The sequence below is a fragment of the Stylophora pistillata genome, chromosome 11, assembly GCF_964205215.1.
Source record: "Stylophora pistillata chromosome 11, jaStyPist1.2, whole genome shotgun sequence".
Classification (NCBI taxonomy): Eukaryota; Metazoa; Cnidaria; class Anthozoa; order Scleractinia; family Pocilloporidae; genus Stylophora; species Stylophora pistillata.
This window is the reverse complement of record NC_142529.1, coordinates 1,626,124-1,653,010: the sequence shown is the minus strand read 5'-3', so window position 1 is coordinate 1,653,010 and position 26,887 is coordinate 1,626,124. Positions and strand designations below refer to the sequence as shown.

The window sequence follows — 26,887 nt, the reverse complement described above, 5'->3', positions numbered from 1 at the left end:
CCCGGCCCCCCCATTTGAAAATCCGCTCCGCGGGCCCTGAATACTCAAAGTTATTAGATAGACGTTGTTGTCTTGATCTAACGCCAAATTCTCAAAATTAATTTACATGGAAATGTGTAGCAGCTAGGCGGAAAAACACCAATCGGATCTCGGGAGTTCAAAGGTTAACGGTACTCACCCATGGCGTTGTTCTGACTGACCATGGTCATAAGTATGGTTTTTATGTGGTCGTTATTGGTCTCAGCCTGTTCATTTACCTTTGATATCTCTATGAACGACTTGATTCTGGTGCAAGTATCCCAGTCCCTGAAAAATCTGCATGGTGTAACTTATTACAATCCCCTCATCAAACGGCCCATATTTTTTAAGCAGGTTTGTGATTGATCCCCCTACAAGACAACGTAATAAAAGAAAAGAAGTCAGGGAAAAAAAACTCCCATCAGTTGTCAAGGTCTTCTAGACTTCATTACATCCATTTTGAAATCACTGGTGGTCCCTGTAATCTGATTGGCTCTAATTGGTGCGATTTATTCCCAAATCGCACCATTTATTGCTCTAAATCGCACCATTTTACGCTTGACTGAGTTTTTGACACATGACGTCAGTCTTTCTGTTTTGCACACAAAATAAGATGTAAAAGCGTTTCCGGTTCCGCTATTTATTTAAAACGGGCTTAGTACTGCATCACTAAAATACTTGAATTGACCAAGTCTTGTCTTTGGGGCGATTTCAAAATGGATGTAATAAAGTGGTAATTGAACCTTGTGTCGAGCAATTTTGGTCTGAAATCATACTTGTGATTTTAAATTGAACTCGCGCTGCGCGCTCGTTCGATTTTGAAATCACGCGTATGATTTCAGCCCAAATTGCACTCCACTCAGTGCAATTACCATTATTAATTACTCATACCCAGCCTGCGTTACTGTCAGTTTTGAGTGCGCTTTGAAACGTCAAGTGACTGAGTCTAGACAAAAAATGGTAAAGCCGCGAGAGGTTTGGAACAAAACGCAAAGTACTCAATACCTTATAACCTGCAACTCTCCCCTCTCCCCCCCCCCCGTCACTGGATAAGTCTGTACCTCAGACCAGTGACACACATTACTAGAACTTAACCTGGTTTCCATAAGATGAAGCGACAAATGACTTTGCTTCTCCTCGTGAAGCAGCTGACTAGATCGTTCTTATCGCGGTTTACCCTCATCCCTCGACACTGCGTTAACTTTCTTTAACAATTCGCCGTTACCCATTTTTACTTCTGGGCGGAGAGAGGCACTGTGATTTTGAAATCAGAGTGTTTTGTTCCTGAACACAAACCACTAACCAAGCCAGGATCAGACACACCAGCTACTAGTTCTCACAGGGACAAAAAAATATATGGCACAAAAAAATAGAAATCCTTGAGCTAACCTCCTTGAGAAGGGACGCAACATTCTCTACCACAACGAGATTGTTCGCGGGGCAAAATGAAAATCAGATAATAGATCTTACCAGCCATCCACTCCAGGAAGATGTTGAAGTGACCAGCGTGTTTCGTTGCACCAAGGCATTTTATGAGGTGTGGGTGCTGCAGTCGTCCCAACAGAGAGAGCTCATCTTCAATGGTCTGTGTGACCTTGGTCTGTTCCTCCACAGAATTGCGGCAAAAGGAAACCTAATAAAGGATAAAACAATCTTAAGTTGAGCGTTGGGAAAACTCGCGCCATCCTCTCAACCAATCAGATGCAAAACTAAATACAACCACGCGTTTTCCCGCGCTTCGAGCCGTTTATTTTCTTTAACTTTGAGTTCTCATTGGCTAATAATAAAGCAAAACTTTTCTTCTGATTGGTCACCGTTGTCGATTGGCTTTGCTTTTTCGACATTCGATTGAAAAGTACACTTGAGCAGAATAATTGTGTGGTTTTGCAGGAAAAGTCGCAGAGCGCACCAAATTCTCTAAACGAATTCACAAGAAAATCCACCGGTGTATAGCAGCTACAAAGGAGAATTTTGAATTCAACCAAGAGATTAAAGTACATGTACCTGTTTGACAGCCATAAGGGACCCACTCATAAGATCTCTGACAGCATAACAAGATGAGTAGGCCCCAGTCCCTAACAGTTCTCCTTTCTTCCAATGAACTCCTTCCAAGTAAAGATGTTTAGAATTAACTGCCTTTTCCAGGGACTGTAAAAGAGATGAGACACAAATGAAGTCTATATCTCAAAGGGAAAATCAGTAACATATCAATTAACTATGGGGGGAGAATCTCTTTCTTGCCCCCAAGCTCGGAAAAAAGGTTGAGATATCTTTGATTGCACTTTTTCATCTCTGGTTGATTTCTAGAAACGACAGATAAATGGGTATGAATCAACCTGGTGTACTACAAAAGCGAAAGCATCATCAATCCTTGCTAATTCTCACATGTGGTTAAGGACTGACGCAAAGAAAATTCAACGAGCAATTGTCAATTGAGTGTTTTAAGGAATACGTTTTTGCAATGGTTTTACTTAACTTTGCTATGTGATTGGTTCAGAAAACTCACGTCACCCTCTAGGTCACCCGCGTTTTACGTGGTTCAGTTGTTCTCAATTTTAGTTCTCATTGGGTGATGATAATGTAAACCTTTGTTCTGGTTGGTCGCTGGGATTACTTCCTAAACCGTAGTACTTATTGGCCAGTCCAATTGCTGAAAAAGTTTTACTTCCAGTTCAATTAAGAAAGTGCTCTATCAATTGCATATAGGAAAACAATTAACAGACTAACAAACCTCTGGCTGAGTAAAGATGATGACCATCTCATCACCAGAATCCAAGCTTGGTATCCTTGACGGCCCAGAGTCAAGAGAGGAGACGGCCATGGCTTTAGCAATAGCTTCTGCTTCCTCCTGCTCGATGATCTCCTGGCACTTCTTACCAACAGCCAACTTTACTGGAGGCATCCTTGGGGAGTCCTCCAGAGATCTGGACCAATTAAGATCAACTTCTTCACTGGGGGAAAAGGTACATGAAGGTGATAAACACAAGGACTGTGGCCTCTCAAAGTTGTCTACAATAGCTTGAAGAAGCTCGTCATCGGACATTGCTGAAGGCAAGCTTCCAATGGCGGAGTCTCGGTTACTAGAGGTAGAAGATGGTGGATCCATGTTTGTTTGAGATTCACGAGTAAAAACAGAATCACTGCGATTCACCGTAGTCACGCCAGCCCTTGGTATTGCTTGAAACTGACGGTTGAGCGAACTGCGTTGAGAAGGCTTCAGTTTGGAAACCACTTTCTTGATATGTTGTTGAGCTGAAGGTACACAAGAAGATAACGACATACAAAACATAAGAACAGCAATGGCCAGTTTGCTGACCTTGCTATGTGAACAGTTGGCAGCTTGCATGGTAAACTTCAACACCGACATCAACCGACGGACATTGCTTTGATAAATTTCACTCGGATCTTCACTGGCATTGTTCCCTCTGCCCAGTACAAGAACACCAACTGTGTCCATTAGGTTAGGCATTGCGCAGAGTCCCAGTCAATGTTGTGGTTCGTAAGTCGATGGTGTTCAGCAATGTGATTGCTGACATCACCTTTCCTCGTCGCCCGTCTGTGTTCACTCAGTCCTGTTGTGAGGTTTCTGCCAGTCTCACCGATGTAGGAGGCTTGGCACTCGGAACAATTGATCTTATAAATCGTTCCCTGTCTGTTCCTCGGTTCGTCTTTGTCTTTAACGTTGGTTAGTAACTGACGTAGTGTGGTGATGGGTTTGTGGGCGACGCGGATATTGAAGGGTAGTAAGATGCGCGAGATGTTTTCAGGTATGCTTTTTATGTACGGTATGGTTGCTGTAGTCGTAGGGGTTGCGGTGTCGTTTGTTTCGGTAGTGGTAGTGGGTCGGTGAGTGTTTCGTCGGATGAAGTCGTTGTTGTAGTTGTTCTTCGTAAAAACACGGTGAAGGTATTTGTTCTCGTCGGATAAGCTGTCTGTCGAGTCGCATACTAGTTGTGCGCGTCGTGTTAGAGTTCTGATAGTTGTGGCTTTGTGTGATGTAGGGTTGTAGGATGACTCGTCTAGTAATCTGTCAGTGCGTGTCGGTTTCCTGTAAACTGTCGTCCGTAATGAGTTGTCGTTGTGGCTTACCAGGCAGTCTAGAAAAGGAAGTTTGCCATTTTCTTCGACTTCTCTGGTAAACTGTATGTCAGTGTTTTGTTCATTAAGGTGGCGGTGGAATGCGTCAATTTCGTCGTGTCGAACGGCGGCGGTGTCGTTAACGTAACGTAACCAAAGTGGTATCGTTTGTCGGCAAGTCGAAAGGGCGCGTTCCTTGATGTTCTGCATCACAATTTCTGCTATAACAACAGAAACTGGAGACCCCATGGCAGTGCCGTGTAACTGTTTGTAGTGTTTACCGTTGTACTGAAAGTAAGTAGACGTTAGGCAAATGTTTAGCAAGTCCATAATGTCGTCTGTCGGTAGCGGTAGTGGGTCGGTAGATTGTCGGATTGCAGTCTCAGTGCATTGTAATGCCAATTGAAGTGGAATACTTGTGAACAGTGAACATTTTGCATCATTTTTCACAAGCCTGATCAGATAGACCATGCCCAAAATAGGATTCTTTTTTTCTTGTTTTTCGCTTAGTACGGATGATTATCGTACTATTAAAATTAAGCCGATTTGATCTGACTTGTTTAAGTTCTGCTGTTCTTGCCCATTATAAACCTAAAAATTCTATCTTTCTTTTATTTGTTTATCTACATCTATGCAAAGGAATTACAAGTTTAGGAGATAATCGGTTGAAAAAGAAAATAAAACAAATAGGTCTTACGGCTGATTAATAAACCTTCCAAAGCCGTGATGAGTTGTCCGTACCGAGTACTAAGGTATTAACGTACTAAGCAAATTCAGAACAAGCCGTGATGAGTTGTCCGTACTGAGTACTAACATACTAACGTACTAAGAAAATTCAGAACAAGCCGTGATGAGTTGTCTGTAGCAAGTACTAACGTACTAAGCAAATTCAGAACAAGCCGTGATGAGTTGTCTGTAGCGAGTACTAACGTGCTAAGCAAATTCAGAACAAGCCGTGATGAGTTGTCTGTAGGGAGTACTAACGTACTAACGTACTAAGCAAATTCAGAACAAGCCGTGATGAGTTGTCTGTAGCGAGTACTAACGTACAAACGTACTAAGCAAATTCAGAACAAGCCGCGATGAGTTGTCTGTACGGAGTACTAACGTACTAACGTACTAAGCAAATTCAGAACAAGCCGTGATGAGTTGTCTGTAGGGAGTACTAATGTACTAAGCAAATTCAGAACAAGCCGTGATGAGTTGTCTATAGCGAGTACTAACGTACTAAGGTACTAAGCAAATTCAGAACAAGCCGTGATGAGTTGTCTATAGCGAGTACTAACGTACTAACGTACTAAGCAAATTCAGAACAAGCCGTGATGAGTTGTCTGTAGGGAGTACTAACGTACTAATGTACTAAGCAAATTCAGAACAAGCCGTGATGAGTGGTCTATAGCGAGTACTAACGTACTAAGCAAATTCAGAACAAGCCGCGATCAAATGTCCGTACAGTACTAACGTACTAAACAAATTCAGAAGAAGCCGTGATGAGTTGTCTATAGCGAGTACTAACGTACTAATGTACTAAGCAAATTCAGAACAAGCCGTGATGAGTTGTCTGTAGAGAGTACTAACGTACTAATGTACTAAGCAAATTCAGAACAAGCCGTGATGAGTGGTCTATAGCGAGTACTAACCTACTAGCGTACTAAGCAAATTCAGAACAAGCCGCGATCAAATGTCCGTACAGTACTAACGTACTAAGCAAATTCAGAAGAAGCCGTGATGAGTTGTCTGTAGCGAGTACTAACGTACTAAGTAAATTCAGAACAAGCCGTGATGAGTTGTCTGTAGCTAGTACTAAAGTACTAACGTACTAAGCAAATTCAGAACAAGCCGCGATCAAATGCCCGTACAGTACTAACGTACTAAGCAAATTCAGAAGAAGCCGTGATGAGTTGTCTGTAGCGAGTACTAACGTACTAAGTAAATTCAGAACAAGCCGTGATGAGTTGTCTGTAGCTAGTACTAAAGTACTAACGTACTAAGCAAATTCAGAACAAGCCGCGATGAGTTGTCTGTAGCTAGTACTAAATTACTAACGTACTAAGCAAATTCAGAACAAGCCGCGATGAGTTGTCTGTAGGGAGTACTAACGTACTAAGCAAATTCAGAAAAAGCAATGATGAGTTGTCTGTAGCGAGTACTAACGTACTAAGCAAATTCAGAACAAGCCGCGATGAGTTGTCTGTAGCTAGTACTAAAGTACTAACGTACTAAGCAAATTCAGAACAAGCCGCGATGAGTTGTCTGTAGCTAGTACTAAAGTACTAACGTACTAAGCAAATTCAGAACAAGCCGTGATGAGTTGTCTGTAGGGAGCACTAACGTACTAAGCAAATTCAGAAAAAGCAATGATGAGTTGTCTGTAGCGAGTACTAACGTACTAATGTACTAAGCAAATTCAGAACAAGCCGTGATGAGTTGTCTATAGCGAGTACTAACGTACTAACGTACTAAGCAAATTCAGAACTAGCTGCGATCAAATGTCCGTACACTACTAACGTACTAAGCAAATTCAGAAGAAGCCGTGATGAGTTGTCTGTAGCGAGTACTAACGTACTAAGTAAATTCAGAATAAGCCGTGATGAGTTGTCTGTAGCGAGTACTAACGTACTAACGTACTAAGCAAATTCAGAACAAGCCGTGATGAGTTGTCTGTAGCTAGTACTAACGTACTAACGTACTAAGCAAATTCAGAACAAGCCGTGATGAGTTTTCCGTACCGAGTACTAACGTACTAACGTACTAAGCAAATTCAGAACAAGCCGTGATGAGTTTTCCGTACCGAGTACTAACGTACTAACGTACTAAGCAAATTCAGAACAAGCCGTGATGAGTTGTATGTAGCTACTACTAACGTACTAAGCAAATTCAGAATAAGCCGTGATGAGTTGTCTGTAGCTAGTACTAACGTACTAACGTACTAAGCAAATTCAGAACAAGCCGTGAGGAGTTGTCTGTACAGAGTACTAAGGTACTAACGTACTAAGCAAATTCAGAACAAGCTGTGATGAGTTCTGTAGCGAGTACTAAGGTACTAACGTACTAAGAAAATTCAGAACAAGCCGTGATGAGTTGTCTTTAGCGAGTACTAACGTTCTAACGTATAAAGCAAATTCAGAACAAGCTGTGATGAGTTCTGTAGCGAGTACTAACGTTCTAACGTACTAAGCAAATTCAGAACAAGCGGTGATGAGTTGTCCTACCGAGTACTAAGGTACTAACGTACTAAGCAAATTCAGAACAAGCCGTGATGAGTTGTCCTACCGAGCACTAAGGTACTAACGTACTAACGTATTAAGCAAATTCAGAACAAGCCGTGATGAGTTGTTTGTACCAAGTACTAAGGTACTAAGGTACTAATGTACTAACGCACTAAACAAATGAATAACAAGCTGTAATGAAATGTCCGGACCGAATACTAGAGTACTAGCGTACTAAACATATGAGCAACAAGCCGTGATGAGTTGTTCTTACCGAGTACCACAAAATACGGCAAATACGGCACAACTCGTAAAAATTCTCAGCGATACTACACAACAAAATATCTAATAAGACATATCTATATGAATAATTTAATTCCAAAACTTTGCAAGTGCAATTTTAACGGTATTCTTTTTCTCAATAACACAAACTGCCCTAAACGGTTTCTCCGTGATCTCTGGGACAGATGAAACAGAAAATGTTCGAGGCTGAAACCACACTATATTACCCCTTGTTGGATAAGAAGGAGTTTATTTAACATCTCGAATTTTTCACGTTCTCTTAGGTAGCATACTCAAGCTCATGTTTATTAAAGATTCAGTAGGATTCATTGCTTACTTTGTTTTACCAAAATATAATTTCTAAAAGAGTTAAAGAAAAAACTGCAATTCATAAATGGTTTATTTCAAAGAAAACCGTCAGTTTGAGATCACCAGAAAAACGCAGTGCGAGTTGTTCTCCACTACATTACCGCATTAAAAATAAGGTCCACACCACAAAACCACAAACCCCAATGGTTATCAATATACTCCTTTTTTCACAGACTAAATCAAATGTTCAATTTCATGGCATGCATGAAAAGAACGAGAGTTGTAGTTAGTACGCTAGTACGCAGGTATTCATACTTACTCGAGAGGTTTAATTAGTACGCTAGTACGCAGCTATTCATGCTTGCTGAAGAGGTTTAATTTGTACGCTAGTACGTGGGTATTCATGCTTCGAGAGGTTTACTTAGTATGCTAGTACGTAGGTATTCCTGCTCGCTTGAGAGGTTTAGTTAGTGCGCTAGTACGTAGGTATTCATGCTTGCTCGAGAGGTTTACTTAGTACGCTAGTACGTAGGTATTCCTGCTCGCTCGAGAGGTTTAGTTAGTACGCTAGTACGTAGGTATTTATGCTTGCTCGAGAGGTTTACTTAGTACGCTAGTACGTAGGTATTCCTGTTCGTTCGAGAGTTGTAGTTAGTACGCTAGTACGTAAGTATTCCTGCTTGCTCGCTGAGAGCTGTAGTTAGTACGCTAGTACGCAGGTATTCATGCTTGCTCGAGAGGTTTACTTAGCACGCTAGTACGTAGGTATTCCTGCTCGCTCGAGAGGTTTAGTTAGTACGCTAGTACGTAGGTATTTATGCTTGCTCGAGAGGTTTACTTAGTACGCTAGTACGTAGGTATTCCTGTTCGTTCGAGAGTTGTAGTTAGTACGCTAGTACGTAAGTATTCCTGCTTGCTCGCTGAGAGCTGTAGTTAGTACGCTAGTACGCAGGTATTCATGCTTGCTCGAGAGGTTTACTTAGCACGCTAGTACGTAGGTATTCCTGCTCGCTCGAGAGGTTTAGTTTGTACGCTAGTACGTAGGTATTTATGCTTGCTCGAGAGGTTTACTGAGTACGTAATTACATAGGCATTCCAGCTCGTTCGAGAGTTGTAGTTAGTACGCTAGTACGTAGGTATTCATGCTTGCTCGCTGAGAGCTGTAGTTAGTACGCTAGTACGTAGGTATTCATGCTTGCTCGAGAGATTTACTTAGTACGCTAGTACGTAGGTATTCCTGCTCGCTCAAGTGCTGTAGTTAGTACGCCAGTACGTAGGCATTCCTGCTCGTTCGAGAGTTGTAGTTAGTACGCTGGTACGTAGGTATTCATGCTTGCTCGCTCGAGAGCTGTAGTTAGTACGCTAGTACGTAGGTATTCCTGCTCGTTCGAGAGTTGTAGTTAGTACGCTAGTACGTAGGTATTCATGCTTGCTCGCTCGAGATCTGTAGTTAGTAGGCTAGTACGCTAGTACGTAGGTATCCCTGCTCGCTCGAGAGGTTTAGTTAGTACGCTAGTACGTAGGTATTAATGCTTGCTCAAGAGCTGTAGTTAGTACGCTAGTACGTAGGTATTCCTGCTCGTTCGAGAGTTGTAGTTAGTACGCTAGTACGTAGGTATTCATGCTTGCTCGTTCGAGAGCTGTAGTTAGTACGCTAGTATGCTAGTACGTAGGTATTCCTGCTCGTTCGAGAGTTGTAGTTAGTACGCTAGTACGCTAGTACGTAGGTATTCATGCTTGCTCACTCGAGAGCTGTAGTTAGTACGATAGTATGTAGGTATTCCTGCTCGTTCGAGAGCTGTCGTTAGTACGCTAGTACGTAGGTATTCATGCTTGCTCGCGAGAGGTTTAGTACTGTTAGTACTGTAGTACTGATGAAAGCTGTTAGTACAGTAGTACTGATGAATAAGCAAAAATCTACAGAAAAGCAGTCCTATAATGGGCAGCATATTGATCAGATGGGTGAAAGCAATCATCTCAAATTGATAACCAACTCCTCCCATTAGAATTAAAATGACATTTGCCTCAGTACTTTCTGAGCTGCTCTCATGAAAACGATCAGTCTACACAATCAAGCATCAAGCACAGTCTGGACTTTTACCACAATGACTTTTTCTTGCTTCATCCCAGTATATATACTGTAAACATATCTAGACCGGGAAGAAGTCAGAAAACAACGAGCATACTCACTCAAGGGAGTGAAATACTGAAAAAAACCCTATGCCTGTTAGGTAGGGACTTGAACTGAATCACCTTTGATAGCTAAGAAATGCGCTGACAAGCAAGGAAGACAACTTTTGTTTATACAACACATTCTTGTAAAGTTGCTTTTAATATTCATCAAGGTGCATTCAGGTTATCTGAGTTAATCATGTTCAAGTTTTTTGGTTGAATTTTTGGTTGAATTGAGCTGGCTGCTGAACTCACTATTGATGGAGATGGTACTCCAAAACCAAAGGAATCTTTAAAAGAAAAATGCCATTAACCCATTGACCTACGTGTAACGCTTGCCTACGAAAAGTCAAAATTTTGGAGAAACCAGGAAAACAAACACAATGCGCAGTATATTTTTAAAAATCATCTTTTCCCAAAAACAAGCTCCAGTGAAAGAAGACTTATTAAAGAACTTATTTCCCACGGAAAAAGCGATATGTACATATTAAGTTTTTACTAAAAAATAAAGATAAAAGATAAAAATTGCTAAATAATTTTGCATGTGCGCAAACGAGTTTTAGAAACCTGTGAGTCAGTGGGCCATGCGAGCCAAGGAGCGAGCCATGTGAGTCATACGAGCCATGCGAGCCACAGTCAAAATGTTAAGAATTCTTATTTGAGAGAGTTTTGATAACTCTGATTCAGTAAAGAGTGAAACTGTTAAATTATGCGCTTTTCTCACCATTCTTGACACCAATACATGGAGTTGCCCTGGAAGTACTGTTCTCTTTTCTCTTGAATGATTTTCCACGTGGATATCAATGAATGATAGGAGTAGCAGTAGGGCAGTGAAGCAGTACATTTTTCTCAGAACATTTTTTTACTTAAGTCTTGAACCTTAATTAATTCTTGTTGCATTGTTTCTATTTTTTGCGGATCCCGAGCGACTTGAATAGATAACATTTTCTCTACATAACAAAAACATGAAACAAAGAAAAAAATTTGTCCAACTCAGGACAGCCATTACTATGATCCAAGACTTAGCATGATGTACAGATGTTTAGAGCATTACTTTTTTCATACTTGACGCACCAGCAATAGTTCTGGTAACCGAAGTAAGATTTGGATTTTTTCTGGGCATATTTCAATATTAAGCACTTTTGTAGATAAATTTAAAATTAATTTCCCAGGGAAAGAGAGAGTACCCTGGGAGTGAGTACCATTTATACTTGTCCCCAGGATCATCTCTGCTTTCAAGATGGCAGGCGGGCGGTCTATAGCGATAGTTGAGTGATAGTCGGGCGTGAAATGATCAACGACCTCCCAGACCCTGCACTAGTCAAAGAAAAAAAAAATACTTGCAAAAATGGTTCGTATGGCTCACATGGCTTGCACCGTGGCTTGCATTGCTCACAGATGCAGCAGACCCTGTGCAAATAGGCATGCAAATCATATTTCAAAAGGGAATATGCAAATTTGTCTGTGAACCTACCCCGTGCGCGGTTACTATGGTAACTAGGATCTTGCTGAGTCCAAGTAAAGACTTGGGGTGATGGCTGACTCTGATTCACTAATAAAGGAAACTGGTCATGCCTGACGAAACCTTTCAGTAGAACACAGACAAAAAATGTCGTTATTCTACAAGAAATACGCATGATGATATCAATGCATCCTTTGTTACCATGTACTGTCCTTTAAATGAAAAACCAAGCGAAAGAGGACTAAAATCAAATTTCAACCAATCTCATTAAGTGTCTACAATATAGACATTGATAAATTGGCAGCAATAACAAATTCTAAAATCACCTGTAGAATTTATGCCATTTGTTTCACACACAGTATGTCATAATCAATTGGTAGTCTCTGTTATATTTTTGTGAACGGTGCCATCCCATTGACCTCTTCTCTGATCAAGTACTGATTATTTATATCAGCTACATAAAATGGTCACTTGGTGTTAACCATGCATGCACAAATGCAGCTGGCAGTTTAATTAGCTACAAAAATGTATTCCTTAGACTAAAATACTACCAGGCTACAGTAAATCGTACTATAAAAATAGCAATAAATGACATAAAGTTGACACAAATCAGAAGCCAATAAAAAGCTAATTATCAGTCATTAATAATGTACATTGTTGTAAAAAAGAGAATTACCACAAATTTTCTGTACTCACCCCGTGGAAAGGTTTGGCTCTCTTGGTAATTGGGATTAACAAACGTGGCAGGAGGATTCCTGTAATCCACTGTTGAAGTAGCAGGCAAACCATAGCTATTGAAACCTTTCAAAGTAACACAAAACACTAGTGTAATCAACAACTGCTCTGTAAAATAGAATGGTTTGAAACACCTTAAGTGGAAGTGAAAGTGTTAAACGAAAGCTTGCACCTGAAGAAATGCAAAGGTGTCAATAGGGTATACAAAAAAAGTCAACAGTTCTACACATTAAATTGATGATGGAATGAGTAATGCCAAAACATGTCTTTAAACATTTTTCTTGTAAATGTGAGATTTATTAAATATTTATATTGTTATCACAAAGCTATGGAAGAATTAACTCCAATCGGGTTTAGTACATAATAGGTAATGCAATTTATAAATCAAGCAATAACTTCCCATTGTATAATGTGTGTTGGATGCTAGTACCATAAACGAGTACAAATATCATGCAGTATTTGTACTCCAGAGAACCGGTTAGACAGGTTTTCTCACATCGCGCAAGCGAAGTTAGGAAAAAAAAATGATTGACAATTTGAATCATATTTCTGACGACGGAGAGTCAGAATGGCTGGCAAATATAGATCCAAGTTTATTAGATGACTTGAACAAAGAAATAAAGTTAGACAACCAGGAAATTTCTTCAGTTATTGAAGAAAATAATAAATAACAATACGACAACGCGCCAATTTCGTTCTGCTTAGCATACTTCTGTCATCCACTCCCTGTAAACGAATAGCCGCGAAATTCACCTGCATTGAAATAACAATTTGGTGTGTTGGATAATATATAACTTATTAGACGTTTTGTTGTGTAGTATCGCTGAGTATTTTTACTCATTACTTTATTTTTACTGGTGTTTTTACTCATTACTTGTATTTTGACTTGCCCTATGGGCTTGTCAAAATACGGTACAACTCCTAAAAATACTCAGCAACACTACACAACAAAATGTCTAAGATATATTTACCAAGTAATGAGATTTCGGACGTGAAAGGGTTAAGAGTTGTGAAAATAAAGCCTGAAAAAATATTAGGCTTGTACAGGAGTTGAACCTTTGACCTGTGATTCTGGTGCAGTGCTCTACCAACTGTGCCAACACAAATCAACTGGCTAACATGCCAACTCAAGCTTACTTTGTTGTGTTTACAACAACAACAACAGGTGATGGTCACCATGTAATGTCTTTCAACAAGACACAAGGTATAAAGGAAAGTTAAAATGTTTAAACCAACGTCATAAGTAATCACTCATTTTCAGACAAAAACAGTCATTCAGTTGGACAGTCTCTAACTCTCAGCCCTACTGGTCTACTCACTTTGAGTGTGACTTCCCCAATGAATAGGGTCTTCATTTCTCGTGACAGCTGAAGGAGACAGAGATTGACTGTGACCAACTGACAAATGAGGTACACCATATGGAAAAGAACCTAATGAACAGAAAAAAAGATTCAAGTATGAAATGTCACTATGAATGTCTCTGTCCCATGTTTGTATCCTGTTGGTACAGTAGTGTACCCAATAAAAAGACAATTATAAATTAGCAGCAATATCAAATTACAAAATCACCTGTAGAATTTCTGCTATTAGTTTCAGACACTGTATGTCATTATCAATTGGTAGTCTCTGCTACATGTTTAAAAGCAGCACTCACTCATTGGCCTCTTTTCTTATCAAGTACTCATCAATCGTATCAGCTACATAATAAATGGTACCTTAGTGTTCCCCATGAAAGTTTGATTAGCTACAAGAGTGTATTTCTTAAACTAAAATACTAACACGCTGTACACTAAATCTTACTTTAGATCAATAAATCTACGTTTCCTTTAAATTTACTGTTTTGGAAAAATTTTGTTTGGAAAAACACTCAGCTATATGCCAAGGACCCTTCTCTAGCTCAAATTTTTGAGAGTTTGGTAAAGTTTTGTGAAAAAAACCATCGGCTTATAGACAATTAAACACGTAGTTAACAACTAGTAGCAAATCTGGTCAGTAGCCTTTTGAAAGCATTTTGTTAACATCTTAACCATCTATTAGCTGTCCTGCAGCCTTTGTTGTGTTCTGTTGCATTTGCAGCAGTCATGTGGTTTTTGGTGCCCTGAGGCTGTCCTTGTCCAGGGAGTAATTGTTAACCATTCGTGCATTGTTTACCCATGTCTGTCAGCTATCATACAGCTTTTGTTCTGTTCTGTAGGGTTTGCAGCTTTCATGTGGTTATTGGTGCCCTGGGGCTGTCCTTGTCTGGGGGGTATTTGTTAACCGTGCATACTGTTCAATAGCATAGCATTGTCATTGTTGAGGATTGCAGTCCACCACATTCCCTCCCTCCCATCCCCAAAACCCCTTGGGGTGTGACTGTGACTGTGGCCCCCAGGTCTGCCAGGCACCCAGCCTCCATTTGGGACTCATAGGCATTAAAAGAAACAAATCATCACAAACTATCCATACTCACTTTGAGGAAAGGTTTGGCTTCCTTGGTGACTGGTATTTACTAAGGGTACAGGAAGATTCCCCTGATTATAATTCACAGCTACTGGAGCAGGCAAGCCATAGCTAAAGGAACCTTAGAACGTAAAAGCAAACACAAGTTTAATCCACAACTACTCTGTGAAATGGAATATGTTGAAACTTCTTAAGAAGTGTTAACTAAAGCTTCTAATTGAAAGTGCTACTGCGACAAAATTTTTGCATTTTATCTTCCAAATTTTCTGGTGTTAACTTCACATTTAGACCCTAAACTATAAGAATAAGTGTAAGTTTCTCAAATTTGACAGGGTTATTCCTTAAAAACAGCGCCGCAAAGACGTTAAAAATTCTTCCTCCATTGCTCGAATAACACATGTGATGATATTGCATTGTCTTAGCGTCCAATCAGATTTCAGTATTTAGATGTGCGTGCCAACTTGTTTTGTCTCTCTCTGGTTTTCCTCGCCATGGCCGCTTGTAAGTTGTTTGTGAGTTCACAATGTTCTAATTAAACGAGTTGAAGTTTGAGAACGTGAGCCAAATCTTTATAACACATTGGAGAGCCCGCAAAAATAACTACAGTGGTTTTAGTTGTGAAGTCATCGACTCACTTTGAAAACATCGCGAAGGCATGCCTTTACAAGAAATACGCAAAGAAAGCTGGGGAACAATTGTTTCAAATTTTATTCCTTCTTTCCTGTGGAACCAGAAAAACAACTCCCTCTCAGCATACCAAATTAGCCACATTTGTTGAGTCATTGACGTCACTTCCGTTCTCGACCCAGTTTCTTCTTCTTCGCGCGGAGTTCTGTAGTTCGAAGAATGGTGGCCGTTTAGATTGCAAATATATAGGGAAAATAATATTACTTCTCGATGGAGTTTTGCCTTAAGATTTAGCAAATTTGTTACTTAGGGTAAGTACTTTCAACCTCTGAGGAGAAAAGAAAAGGTGCAATTTTGGTCGTAGTAGCACTTTAACTAAATAAATGCAAAGGTGTCAGTATGGTATACCTCTTTTCAGTGAGCAGCTTTGAGAAAATTAATTTATTTGAGGAACTGTACAGTAGTACTTAAATGGTAACTGCTACTGACACAAGCTGCTGCTATTTTTGAAAGCAGGGAAGAGAAGTGGAGAGGGAGGCCTGCCAAAGAGTAACAAGAACTACAGAACCAGTCAAAATCCCACATTCATAACAAACTCTTAAGGTGGCTTGTACCGGTTTTCATCTTTTTGACGGTTTGTAACTTTGAAAGAATACAACAGAAAGACTGACCAAGGCCAGTTGAACACTTTTACCGGGTTGAATTACCTAATCATTGGTTATCCAAAAATAAATGTCATTTTGTCACTAGCAGTTTCCATGGCAACGCTTTCATAGGCTTATTCAGACGCATTTTTTAAGCTTGTGGCTTAAATAATTCGAAAACTAACCCCGTGACCCCCCTGATTTTTTTCAGTGATTGCTTTTGGCACTTGAAAAGGAAAATGCACAAAGATTTTTAAAAAATTCTACAGAGCGGAATTTCAGAAAATCTACAAAAAGGGCAATTTTCACACATCGCAAATTTCCTTTCGTACAATTTTCTAGTTTTTTTTTCTGATGATTCCTTTCGACATTATTATCATATTGGAACAATAAAAAGAAGAGGTCACCGGACTTGTTTTCATGCAATAGCTTTTGTAAGTTTAGCAATTTCCACATGCGTTCTCGCGCATTTAAAAATCTGGATTCTATAAGATCGACATTTGCTCATGATCTGTTTTAGCTACCGCTGACAATTGCATGTGCTCGCGCGAGCACCTACGATCTGGTGTTTACAGACGTTTACTGCTAAGAAAATCATTAAACAGCCGTCAAAGACAGCCTCCCGGGCTCATCTTAAAAATCCTTCACATGACTTCTGGCTATATCATATTATTTTCATTGAAGTTTCAAAGTCTTCTTCCACTTCAGGTAGATTATCCTTCACTTGAGTTCTTTTTTCGCTGTCGCAAGATTTCATATCAGTTGAATATTTCTTTTAAATGTGAAGTGAAGCAACCTTTACTTCTCCAAAACTCGTCTTCTTTATCTTAGTTTCTATCTCCTGCATTCACAGTAGTCACTCAACACATCAAATACAAGCTCTTACGTAAACTTCTCACAAAAGTAGAAAAAATTCCACACGCTGCCATCTTTGTTTTGAATTTTCATCTTTTGATCTCGCGCTTCTTTCGCACGTTTCTCTCACGCGTGTCACGCAAGAGTGACCTGTTCACCGCGCGAGGAAACTGGTACGAGCCACCTTAACATACAATACCTGACAATTGCCAAACGATATCATCCTTCCTGTTTAGAAAAAAAAAATCCCGGTTGTTTTGACATCTTACCCTGAGGTTGATATCCCTGATGAACAACTCCTCTGTTATATATTGAACTGGCCCCAACAAATGGATAATGACCATGTTCAGTAGATGGATGTCTGTTCTGAACTGACATGGATTAGATATCAAAGATACCAATTAGATACTTGGTATTATAATTATCTTATTACAATATTTCTGCTCCTGGAATTTCTGGTCTTACCATAAAAGTGAAGCCATAAAATCATTAGATACTCCACAATAAATGACAAAAGGTATAAACAGTGCAGTAGCCAAAAAAAGGCGAGTTATCAGTCACTATTTTACTGCACATAATTCTTAACACAAAGATTCCAATCTACAATTGCATGCTTGGTTGCCAAGACTTTGACCTGGAGTGAGGCTAAAGGTGACCATATCAGAGGGTCCCCAATAGGTTTTTCGGAATCCGGGATTTGGCTTATTTAAAGGCCGGGATTCAAGATTTTGAAGGAAAAGAGGGACGAGATTCGGGATTGTATTTAAGACCGGGACACGGGATTTGGTGATTTTAACAGGTGGGAATCGGGAAATGTTGCTTTAAAGGAACCGAGATTCGGGAATTTCAGAGTCTGAAATATGCAAAGAAAATCAAGCTGAAGCTGTCATCTTGGCTAGCTAGCTCATCTTATTAATGTTGGAAATGGTCGGAAATAGCCAAACAATGACCTAGTTGACATCCACGTTTTCCACAACCCTATCACGCTGCTCTGTGACCCCTATGGTGATCTGTGGTCTATTTTCGTGAACCTTGGACACCTTGGCCATAATGAGAATCCAATTTGACAATGTCTTTGTGACCTTTGTTATTTGTTGACCATGATATTTCTAGTGTCAAGTTTATACAGATCCTGATCGGTGCACGTGGGATATTCAACGCGAGGGAGACTTGCTAAGTTATTGTTTGCGTAGTTTAACGTACCCTAGCGATCACTTAACATTAACAATGATGTTGTCGATGTTATTAGCTGCGTAGCTTTGTTTTATGAGAAGGGGAAGAGTGGAAATTCGTTCTTTGTAAGGAGAAATTTCGGCCACAACTTTCACGGAAGGAGAAGACATTAAAGTCTGTCTGGGAAACAGTTAGGTAAGTTCTGTTTCTTGCCTTTACTAACTTAGACTTTTGCAACTATTACATTGCGAATGAAGACAATGAATTGCGAGAACTCTGACAGTGAAAAATGACGCTTTTTTATGGTCTATTAATATCAGTAATGAGTAAAGGGCAATTTCACGTAGCATCATGTTTCCATCACGTTTCCAGACAAACCAATGACCTCAGTAACCAATCATTTCACTGCAGACCATGCTTGTTTGTTTCAGTTTAATTTTGAGGGTTTTTCTTTGGTTGATTGTTGTTTTCTTCTAAATACAGCCCCTTCTTATAATCCTTCCGGCATTCGCTATTGAAAGGTTCTAAGTTGTGCGTTTTGATTTGTTAAACGTCCCCAGTAGCCGAAACCGACGAGAGGTGGCCCTTTTTGCACGCTATAAATAGTGTTGGATTATGCAAGAAACTTTGGAAATGCAGACACAGAAGGTATCAAGAGAACGACCCATTGGGCGGCGATCTATTTTACAAATCCAAAGTCTTGGTATCTTGTGCCCAAACACGCAATGTTTCTGTCGGTCGTGCCTGTTATACAACCCTAGCCAGCTGTACCAATGACACCACAGTGTGTACAAGTTATGAGGGACTGGGCACAAACGTTTGGTGCTGCAGTGCGTCAGCGCTCTGTCAGACAAGAGACAACAATAGCAAGAGCCGGAACCCTGCCTTCCTACCTCTACCAGAGAGAGGTGCGACAGGGTGAGTCAGTCTCCTGTGAACGCTTTGAGGAACAACGAAGAAACGAAGCCGAAGAAGCAGATGAGGAAGACGGCATACTGCAGTATGATTCAAGCAGTAGCAAAGATTTGGATGATGAGTCTACTAATAATGAAGATGCCGACGATGATGTTGGTGGAATTCCATCGTTGGATCGCGAGCCAACTTTTTTGCTTGAAACGGTCTCTAGCTGTTCACTTCAATAGCAGAATTATAGATTAATTGTAGCGAATTGCTAAAGAAGCTCCTAGATGATAGCAATCATCAAATAATCATTTCACATTAATTTAGCTGCAGGTGACCAAAGCATACTATAAGAGTTTGTATGAATTTAAAATTTAAACTCTTTTTTCCTTTGAAAGCTACAATACAGTGACGCGTACTCTTTATACGCGTCAAAATCACTCAAATGGCTTACAGAAGCATTTCGGCAACATAAAAAGGACACCACTTAGAGAGGTTCGAACTTTATCATAGCTTTTCAAAGGAAAACAGAAATAGTTTTCGTTCGAAATTGAAATCCATACAGGCTCTTATTTCAACCTCTTATAGTACGCTTTGGTTACCGGTGATTATGGCATTTTGAGCCGGAACATGTAGCACTGGTTAAACTGGGGTCGAAACGAATATATATTTCAGTATCTGTTGAGCACAATTGTACTCGATTTTATGGAATTTCCAGCTGATCGTTGCCATGGCTGAAAATTGTGAATGAGCAAACTGTCTTCTGAGTTGCGATTGACGGTGTCTTGCCATGTGTGTAGTGAACAGTGAATTTGCTGTGGTACGTCGTGATCATATGTGACCGGGCACAGGATTTCGTACACTAACGCTTTACCGTTTAACGAATCAATCCGTTTACTATCCATTTACCATCCATTTAAAACGGATCATTAAAGCGTTTAAACGCTTTCTTCATCCGTTTAAACGCTTTGCTCATCCGTTGAACGTTTTTGACTAAACGTTTATACGGTTAACCTATCCCTTTAAAATGAAATACATCTGTTTAATGCTTACTTGCACCCGTTTAATGAGGAGAGCGAGATTTGTTTTCATGATTATGCAAATTTATTTCGATTGACGTGTATGGCAAAATTTACAAAATCTGTGGCTATCGAGTTTCTCATCTGTTATTTCCATCGATTGAAAGGAAACAGAAATTGCTTTATAAAAGCTGTAATTACACATTACTTTACGAAATCGAATGCTAGATGAAACACGAGCGAAAGAAAGTTAAGTTTTGTTACATGCGTATGCAAAATTGTTTCGATTAACCGACGGTGAAATCTACAAAATCAGCGGCATTTCTTAACGTTTTTCACTTGATAGTGCGTTTTCATTTCAGTCAATACGTAGAAGAAACAATGTAGGAACATGAAAAAAAAACGACTTTGCTTCTCAATTCTATTTTCTTTCTGTCGAGAATGTTCAGTCCACATGGTAAGATTAACAGATTGCTTCCTCTGCTTATGCAAATTTTCAAATGCATTGCGAGCTCTCCAGAGCGAGACTCGCTCTCGGCTTGCTTCACTCACCAGTGGATAGCTTAATTGCAGGCTAGTAATTTAATTTTACTTAGTTTTCTATTGTTGTCAGTCGAATATTATTAGCATGAAACGTCAGTGTTTCGCATGAACAATTCGTATAATTGTTCGCAACGGTTTCTGATCGATATGTGCATGGCTTCCCGCTGTTCTTTAGCCCTCCTCATCCGTTCAAGGTTTTTGTCCATCCGTTTAATGATTTGAGCTATCCATAAAATAACTATAGATGTTGTTCAACCGTTTAACGTTTTAAGGCATCCGTTTATTTTTTTTCTCGGCCGTTTAAAGGTTTACAGAATCCGTTTTTGGACTTTACACTACCGTTTAACGCTTTGGACTATTCGTTTAAACGGACATGCAAACCGTTTAAACGCTCTTACTACCCGTTTACTATCCGTTTACAAACCGTTTATTTTAACCCGTTTAATGGAAAAGCGTTAGTGTACGAAATCCTGTGCCCGGTCACATATGTACCCTTAATGCTCTTCATTGATCGCTATCATCTCCAAGAGACACTTTTTTCAGGGACCGAAGTGATCCGGGGGGCAGGTGTTATCGAACAAATAAGGCAAAACAGAGAAAAAGAAAAAAACCCCAAAAAACCCAGCTATAAAAACCATAAAAAGGACTCATTGACTGACGAAACTCGTTTAAAACCAGTCATGGAAAACAAATTAATTAGATCATCGTTTTAGTGCAGAGAGATACAGCTAATTCAACGTAATAGTAAGTGCTTGGGTCTGCTGTGAGGGAATCTGAAACAGAACTTCAAGGATAATTTTGCTGAGGTAAGAAATTAAGAAAATATGACCGGGACCAGGATTAGCCGGTAAAAGCCGTCGGGATTGAGGGATTGAGGGAAAATTCCAGTCGGGATGGCGGGATTGAAGAACCCTATTGGGGACCCTCCATATCATGACACAAATGTTGCTGCTTTTCAAATGTAAATTACTTTTAGTTGTCATCATGCTAACTAGATACTGATCTCTATCTCAACAAGGTCACCTGTAGCCTCACTCCAAATCAAAGGATCGGCAATTAAGTACCCAACTGTAAAATAGCCTATAACCACAAATTTTCTGCACTTACTCCGAGGGAAGGTTTGGCTTCCCTGGTTACTCAGATTTGCAAAGGCTGTTGGAAGATTCCCTTGACTAGAATCCACTGCTAAAAAAAAGAAGCAAGTGATAACTAGTGGATCGTTTTGATGTCAAAGAGTATCACAACTTCGATTCATAACTGCTCCGTGTGATGGAGTGGGTTGAAACACCTTATGAAGTTTTGAGCACTTAAAATAATGTAAGGGTGACAAAAGGGTATACCTTGTATCAGTAAGCAGCTTTAAAAAAACCTTCCTTGAGGAAACTGTCAATTGTTCTCTCTAGTTATTGCTACACTAACTACTGCCATGCTAGTAAGCAAGGCAAAGGAGAAGAGAGGGAAGCCTAGAAAGAGCAAATAGAACTACAGAACCCAGTCAAAGTCCAACACTCTTCACAAGTTCCTAATATACAGTAGCTAGCAAATGCTCATTATGTTATTATTATCATCCTCACTATTTGGTGAAAAAATTCCCAGTTATTTTTCAATCTTACCCTGAGGATGACATCCTTGATGAACAGGTCCTCTGTAATGTGTTGAACTAGCTCCAGCATACAGATTCTGACCATGTTCAAAAGATAGATGTCTGTTCTGACCTGATATGGATAAGAAACCAAACACCATGAAACTGTAGTAATAAAACTCATCAAGGGTACTGTACATACATTATGACTAACAAGTTACACAGAGCCCAATAAAGGCCACTTATTACCTATTATTACTCCTCTTAATTCTTAAAAAAAAATTATCACAAATTTCCTGTACTCACTCTGAGGGAAGGTTTGGCTTCCCTGATTATTTGGATTTACAAAGGCTGCAGGATGATTCCCCTGACTATAATCCACTGTTACAGGAGCAGGCAAGCCATAGCTAGAGAAACCTTTTGATGTAAAAGCAAAACACAAGTTTAATCCACAACTGCTCTGTGAAATAAAGGGGGTTCAAACACCTTAAAAGATGTCAAGTGAAAGCTTCCATTTTAAGTAATGCAGAGGTGTCAATAGGGTATGCATCTTCTTCGGAAGCGAAACGGAAAATCCAAACAGACACTTTAATTCCAACACGGAAAACTGTAGACTCGCGGTAAACAACAACAACTGTTAAACAAAATGCCAATCGATAAAACTGAAAAACTTTCAACTCTTCTCTAAGAAAATTGCACACATCAGAAACAAAAAGGTCCGTGTGATTTGCTTACAATATTATTAAACTACGTGATCCCAAAGCACACACATGCGAGTTGCGCTCACACAAGTTCTTTAACATCTTCTTAACACCTCTTGTCAGTGATGAGCTCTAAGAAAACCTTATTTGACGAAACTGTTACAGTGGGGCTTACTGGTAGTTGCTATCATACCAACTGCTGCCATGTTCACAAGCAAGGCAGAAGAGTAGAAAGGGAGGCCTTGAAAGAGTAACTAGAACTACAGTACCCAGTAAGAATCCAACACTCTTCACAAACTCATAACATACGGTATGTAGCTGGCACATGCTTAACAATATCATCCTCACTGTTTGGTAAAAAGTTCCCAGTTGTTTTGTCATCTTACCATGGGGATGACATTCCTGATGAACAAATCCTCCATAATCTGTTGAACTGGCTCCAGCATATGGATTCTGACCATGTCCAGAAGGTGGACGTCTGTTCTGGCCTGATATGGATAAGAAACCGAAAATGCCATTTAGACACTTAATGTCATAATTATCTTATTACTTTACTTACAGTGTTGTATGTGTATGGACTTTGCAATCTCACCATGATAGTATAGTAAAAAAAGTCATTAAATGAGCGAGAGCATGAGAGCTACAACAACTTAGTATTTGAGTGGAAAACAACCAGAGACTTTATTACCCTGACCATGATGCATAGCGCACCATAACATCTCCCTTTCTCCTTTGTTTCTTTTTTTTTTTTCATTGGAACAGGATAAATACAACTCTAGCAGTAGCAACAAAATGTATGAAAAGTGAACAGGGGTTCTGTAGCACTCTCAGGCTGTAAGACTAGCAAATGTGACAAGTGCTGGATCTCACAGCATACTAGTACAGCAGCCAGTTAAAAGAAAATGAATAATAAACCAATAAAGTCTAAAAGAAAAATAGAAAAAGAGTTTGAAGAATGTTGTAATATGTCTATGTCATCACTGCATGTTCTGTTCAACATGACTGAAAGGGGGAAACAGGCAGTTCACTAGTCAAGGCGTATACTAGGTTTAGACACCCGTCCTGATCTGGTCTTGGTCAGAGTTCCTTCCTTCGGACTTGATTGGATGTGTAACCTATTCAAAGAGTGTGTTGCAGTTCCTGTAGGGTTCAACTCCATTGGGGATGGTGGGGTGGCTTCAGAGGGCAGAGCTTTCTGAGGTGATGCTGCTAGTGATGTAGGGACTGTTTTATCAGGAGTTGCCCGAGTTGAGTTGGTATTGATGGTACGGCTTGGTCCTTTGGACGAAGATGGTGGCGGAACAGGCTTGGGTTGTTTTGAAGGGTAGTCAACCGTAATTGTGGGTGGTGTTTTGGCAGATAATTGTTTCATCCAGGAGCGTGGGATTAGGGCCTCTGGGGGTGGGGGTGCAGCTGGACACAGGTGGCACCGGTTTCTTCTTGTTGGCCCTGTGAAGGTCTCAATAATGTAAGACCGGGGAGCTGGTATTGCAGTGACAAGCCCATAAAGCCAAGGGCCTGACTTGTGGTTTGGCATAGACAAAGTCCCTGATTCCAAATGAGGGTAGATTGGTGTTTGCCGTCATATCATAGTGTTGTTTGGCCTTTGCACGTTTTGCTGCAATAGCATCCTGGACAGATGCTGCGGTGTTGTCATTTGGCAGTAAGAGGGCTTGGGAGACTGGGAGTGGTCCACGGATGTGTCACCCCATGCTTCTTTGGGCTGGGCTCATGATGTGTCCTGCCTGGGGGGTATTGTGATAGGTGAGGAGGGTTTCTTGTAGATGGCGGGGTCCTGACTTCTTTAGAATCCACTTCACTAGCTTGACGGGGGCTCCTGCTTTGCCGTTTCCTTTTGGCCAATAGGGGGAGTTGGTAATGTGTTGAATTTGGTATTTTCCACAAAGTGCTTTGAACTCAATTGCAGTGAATTGAGGTCCGTTGTCGGTTAAGAGTGTTTCAGGGACTCCATGATGAGCGAAGTGGGCCTGTGTTTTGGACACAATAGAGCTGGCCAGAGTGTTTTCGACCTCGTCGACCTTGATAAAGTCGGAGTAGTGATCTGCAGTAATAAGGTAAGTTTGCGACTCAAACATGCAGAGCTCTTGGCTTACAAATTGCCAGGGATACTGTGGGATGGGGTGGCTCTTCATGGGTTCTTTCGAATTCTGTGTTTGAAATTGGGCACATATCCCACACAATTGGCAAGCATTCCGTATATCGCTCCACCACCACCGTATATCGCTCCACCACCAGCCAACGGAATGACTACTTGCTTTCCCTTATAGATGATCCCATCATGGGTGATGAGTTCATTGCCATAAAACCAAAATGGGTGGAGGCTTTGGGGAAGGTTAGACTTCTGTGTGGGCCAGCCTAGGATTATGGTATTGCTTAGGGCGGACAAAGTAGGATCATTTGCTGAGGAGGTTTTGATATCGTCAAGTGTTTGGGAGGTGATCTGTGGGTCTTTCACATGGTTGTCAAAGTCAGCCCTGAAGACCGCAAAATTGGTTTGCTTGGAGTCATTAGTGGTGGGAAGTGCGGCTCTGGAGAGTGTATCAGCTATGAGGAGTGACATGCCTTTCTTGTATGTTACTTCAATGTTGTACTGTTGGAGGCGCATCATCATTGAAAGTTAATTTCGGCGGCTTGCTGTTGGCCATGCGCTTCATGTTCGATGAGTGCGAGTGTGCTTTTGAGTAACTGAATGGAATTGCGGTTTGCCGGTTTTCCCAGGTTGCATTGGCAGTCTTTTGGGCGCGAGGTTTGTTTGTTTGTTTGTTTGTTTGTTTATCTGATCCTGACACCAGGTTAGGTTCCTCGAGCCGGAGCAAGAGAGCTACAACAACTGCATACTTGTGTGGAAAACAACCAGAGACTTTATTACCCTGACCATGATGCATAGCGCACCATAACAAATGCACCCTACATGCAGTATATGACAAAATATTTAAGAAAAACTTCCTTGAGGAAACTGTAGTATGTTCTGGCAATTGCTACAGTTACTACCACCATGTCTACAAGCAAGGCAAACAAGTGGAGAAGGAGGATTGGAACTGGTACCTAGGACTGCAGAGCCCACTCAAAACACATGGTACAATAGATAGATACTATCCTCTCTGTATGGTGGAAAAATTCCCAGCTGTGTTCCAATCTTATCCTGAGGATAACTTCTCTGGTGTACAAGTCCTCTGTCATATAATGCACTGGCTCCAACAAATGAATTCTGACGATGTTCAGAAGATGGACATCTGTTCTGGCCTGACATGGATTAACTACCAAACATACCAATTTTACAATTTTCTCACGTTTTAAATTACAGCACATTTTTCGAGAATGTAACATTTTCTGATCGCAACATTTAATTTAACAGAAATCCTAAAAAAAAAATAAATGACTACCTTCCACAAAATTCTATTACAATTTACTTTATTCTCACTTGAACTTTTTGTTAAGTATCCTAAATAACATTGAATTTATTTGTTGCACTTAATACTCACTCTGAGTGTAACTTCTTTGATCAACAAGTTTGTCTTGAGATACAGTGACAGTAGGATGAGGAGACCGCACACATTCCATAGTTGACTGTGGCGAGCGACCAATAGAGAGGACTTCTGCAGCTGCAAAAGGCAATTTGAATGATTTCAGTAGAGTCCTCTAAGTTGACTCAACTGGTAAAATGCAGCTCATAGGTACATGGTTCTAGCATAAAATTTTGGACTAGTGGTGATCTTTGTAGGGCTTACAAGGTTTGGAACCATTTTGAAATGAATTGGTCTATCAATACTATGATTATATCCTGATATTATTGTACCTTTATGGGGAGCAACATGAGACAATCCTTTTCTAAGTTGTTTGGGAGGCTGATCAGCTACAAAGAGGGAGGTTGGCCTCTTATGTCTGATTGGAAAGATTGATCCCCTTCCTAATGAACCTAAATAAGCAACAAAAGAGGAATGCATTAATTTTCAATTACATTCACGAAGCTTGAGGATAAGACAAGATTCTATTGAGTGATTAGTGTTAATCAAAAGCAACTGCATTTTCGGTTCTTGTGCTTTTTTGCCTTCACCAAAAACATCAAATTAACACATAAACTTTTACTTTCTTAAAGACAAAATTAATTTTTATTGA

At 40.2% G+C, this 26,887-nt stretch overlaps 1 protein-coding gene across 8 annotated transcripts in view; it reads right to left on the bottom strand.

The window, feature by feature from the left end:
• The window catches only part of LOC148719621 (uncharacterized), a 30,987-nt gene that overhangs the window by 2,389 nt on the left and 1,711 nt on the right, over positions 1-26,887 (bottom strand). The window contains exons 3-17 of one of the 8 annotated variants that reach the window (XM_088738751.1): positions 26,568-26,687; positions 26,254-26,373; positions 23,137-23,238; positions 22,356-22,466; positions 22,081-22,182; positions 21,575-21,652; positions 17,102-17,203; positions 14,717-14,827; positions 13,584-13,694; positions 12,226-12,330; positions 11,542-11,652; positions 2,750-3,270; positions 2,023-2,166; positions 1,489-1,651; positions 258-389 (exon numbers count right to left, since the gene is read on the bottom strand). In XM_088738751.1, coding sequence (XP_088594877.1) covers positions 258-389; positions 1,489-1,651; positions 2,023-2,166; positions 2,750-3,270; positions 11,542-11,652; positions 12,226-12,330; positions 13,584-13,694; positions 14,717-14,827; positions 17,102-17,203; positions 21,575-21,652; positions 22,081-22,182; positions 22,356-22,466; positions 23,137-23,238; positions 26,254-26,373; positions 26,568-26,687 — 2,133 coding nt within the window. The remainder of the gene's footprint in view (positions 1-257; positions 390-1,488; positions 1,652-2,022; positions 2,167-2,749; positions 3,271-11,541; positions 11,653-12,225; positions 12,331-13,583; positions 13,695-14,716; positions 14,828-17,101; positions 17,204-21,574; positions 21,653-22,080; positions 22,183-22,355; positions 22,467-23,136; positions 23,239-26,253; positions 26,374-26,567; positions 26,688-26,887) is intronic. The other 7 variants (XM_088738752.1, XM_088738755.1, XM_088738756.1 and 4 more) reach the window with 7 other exon arrangements.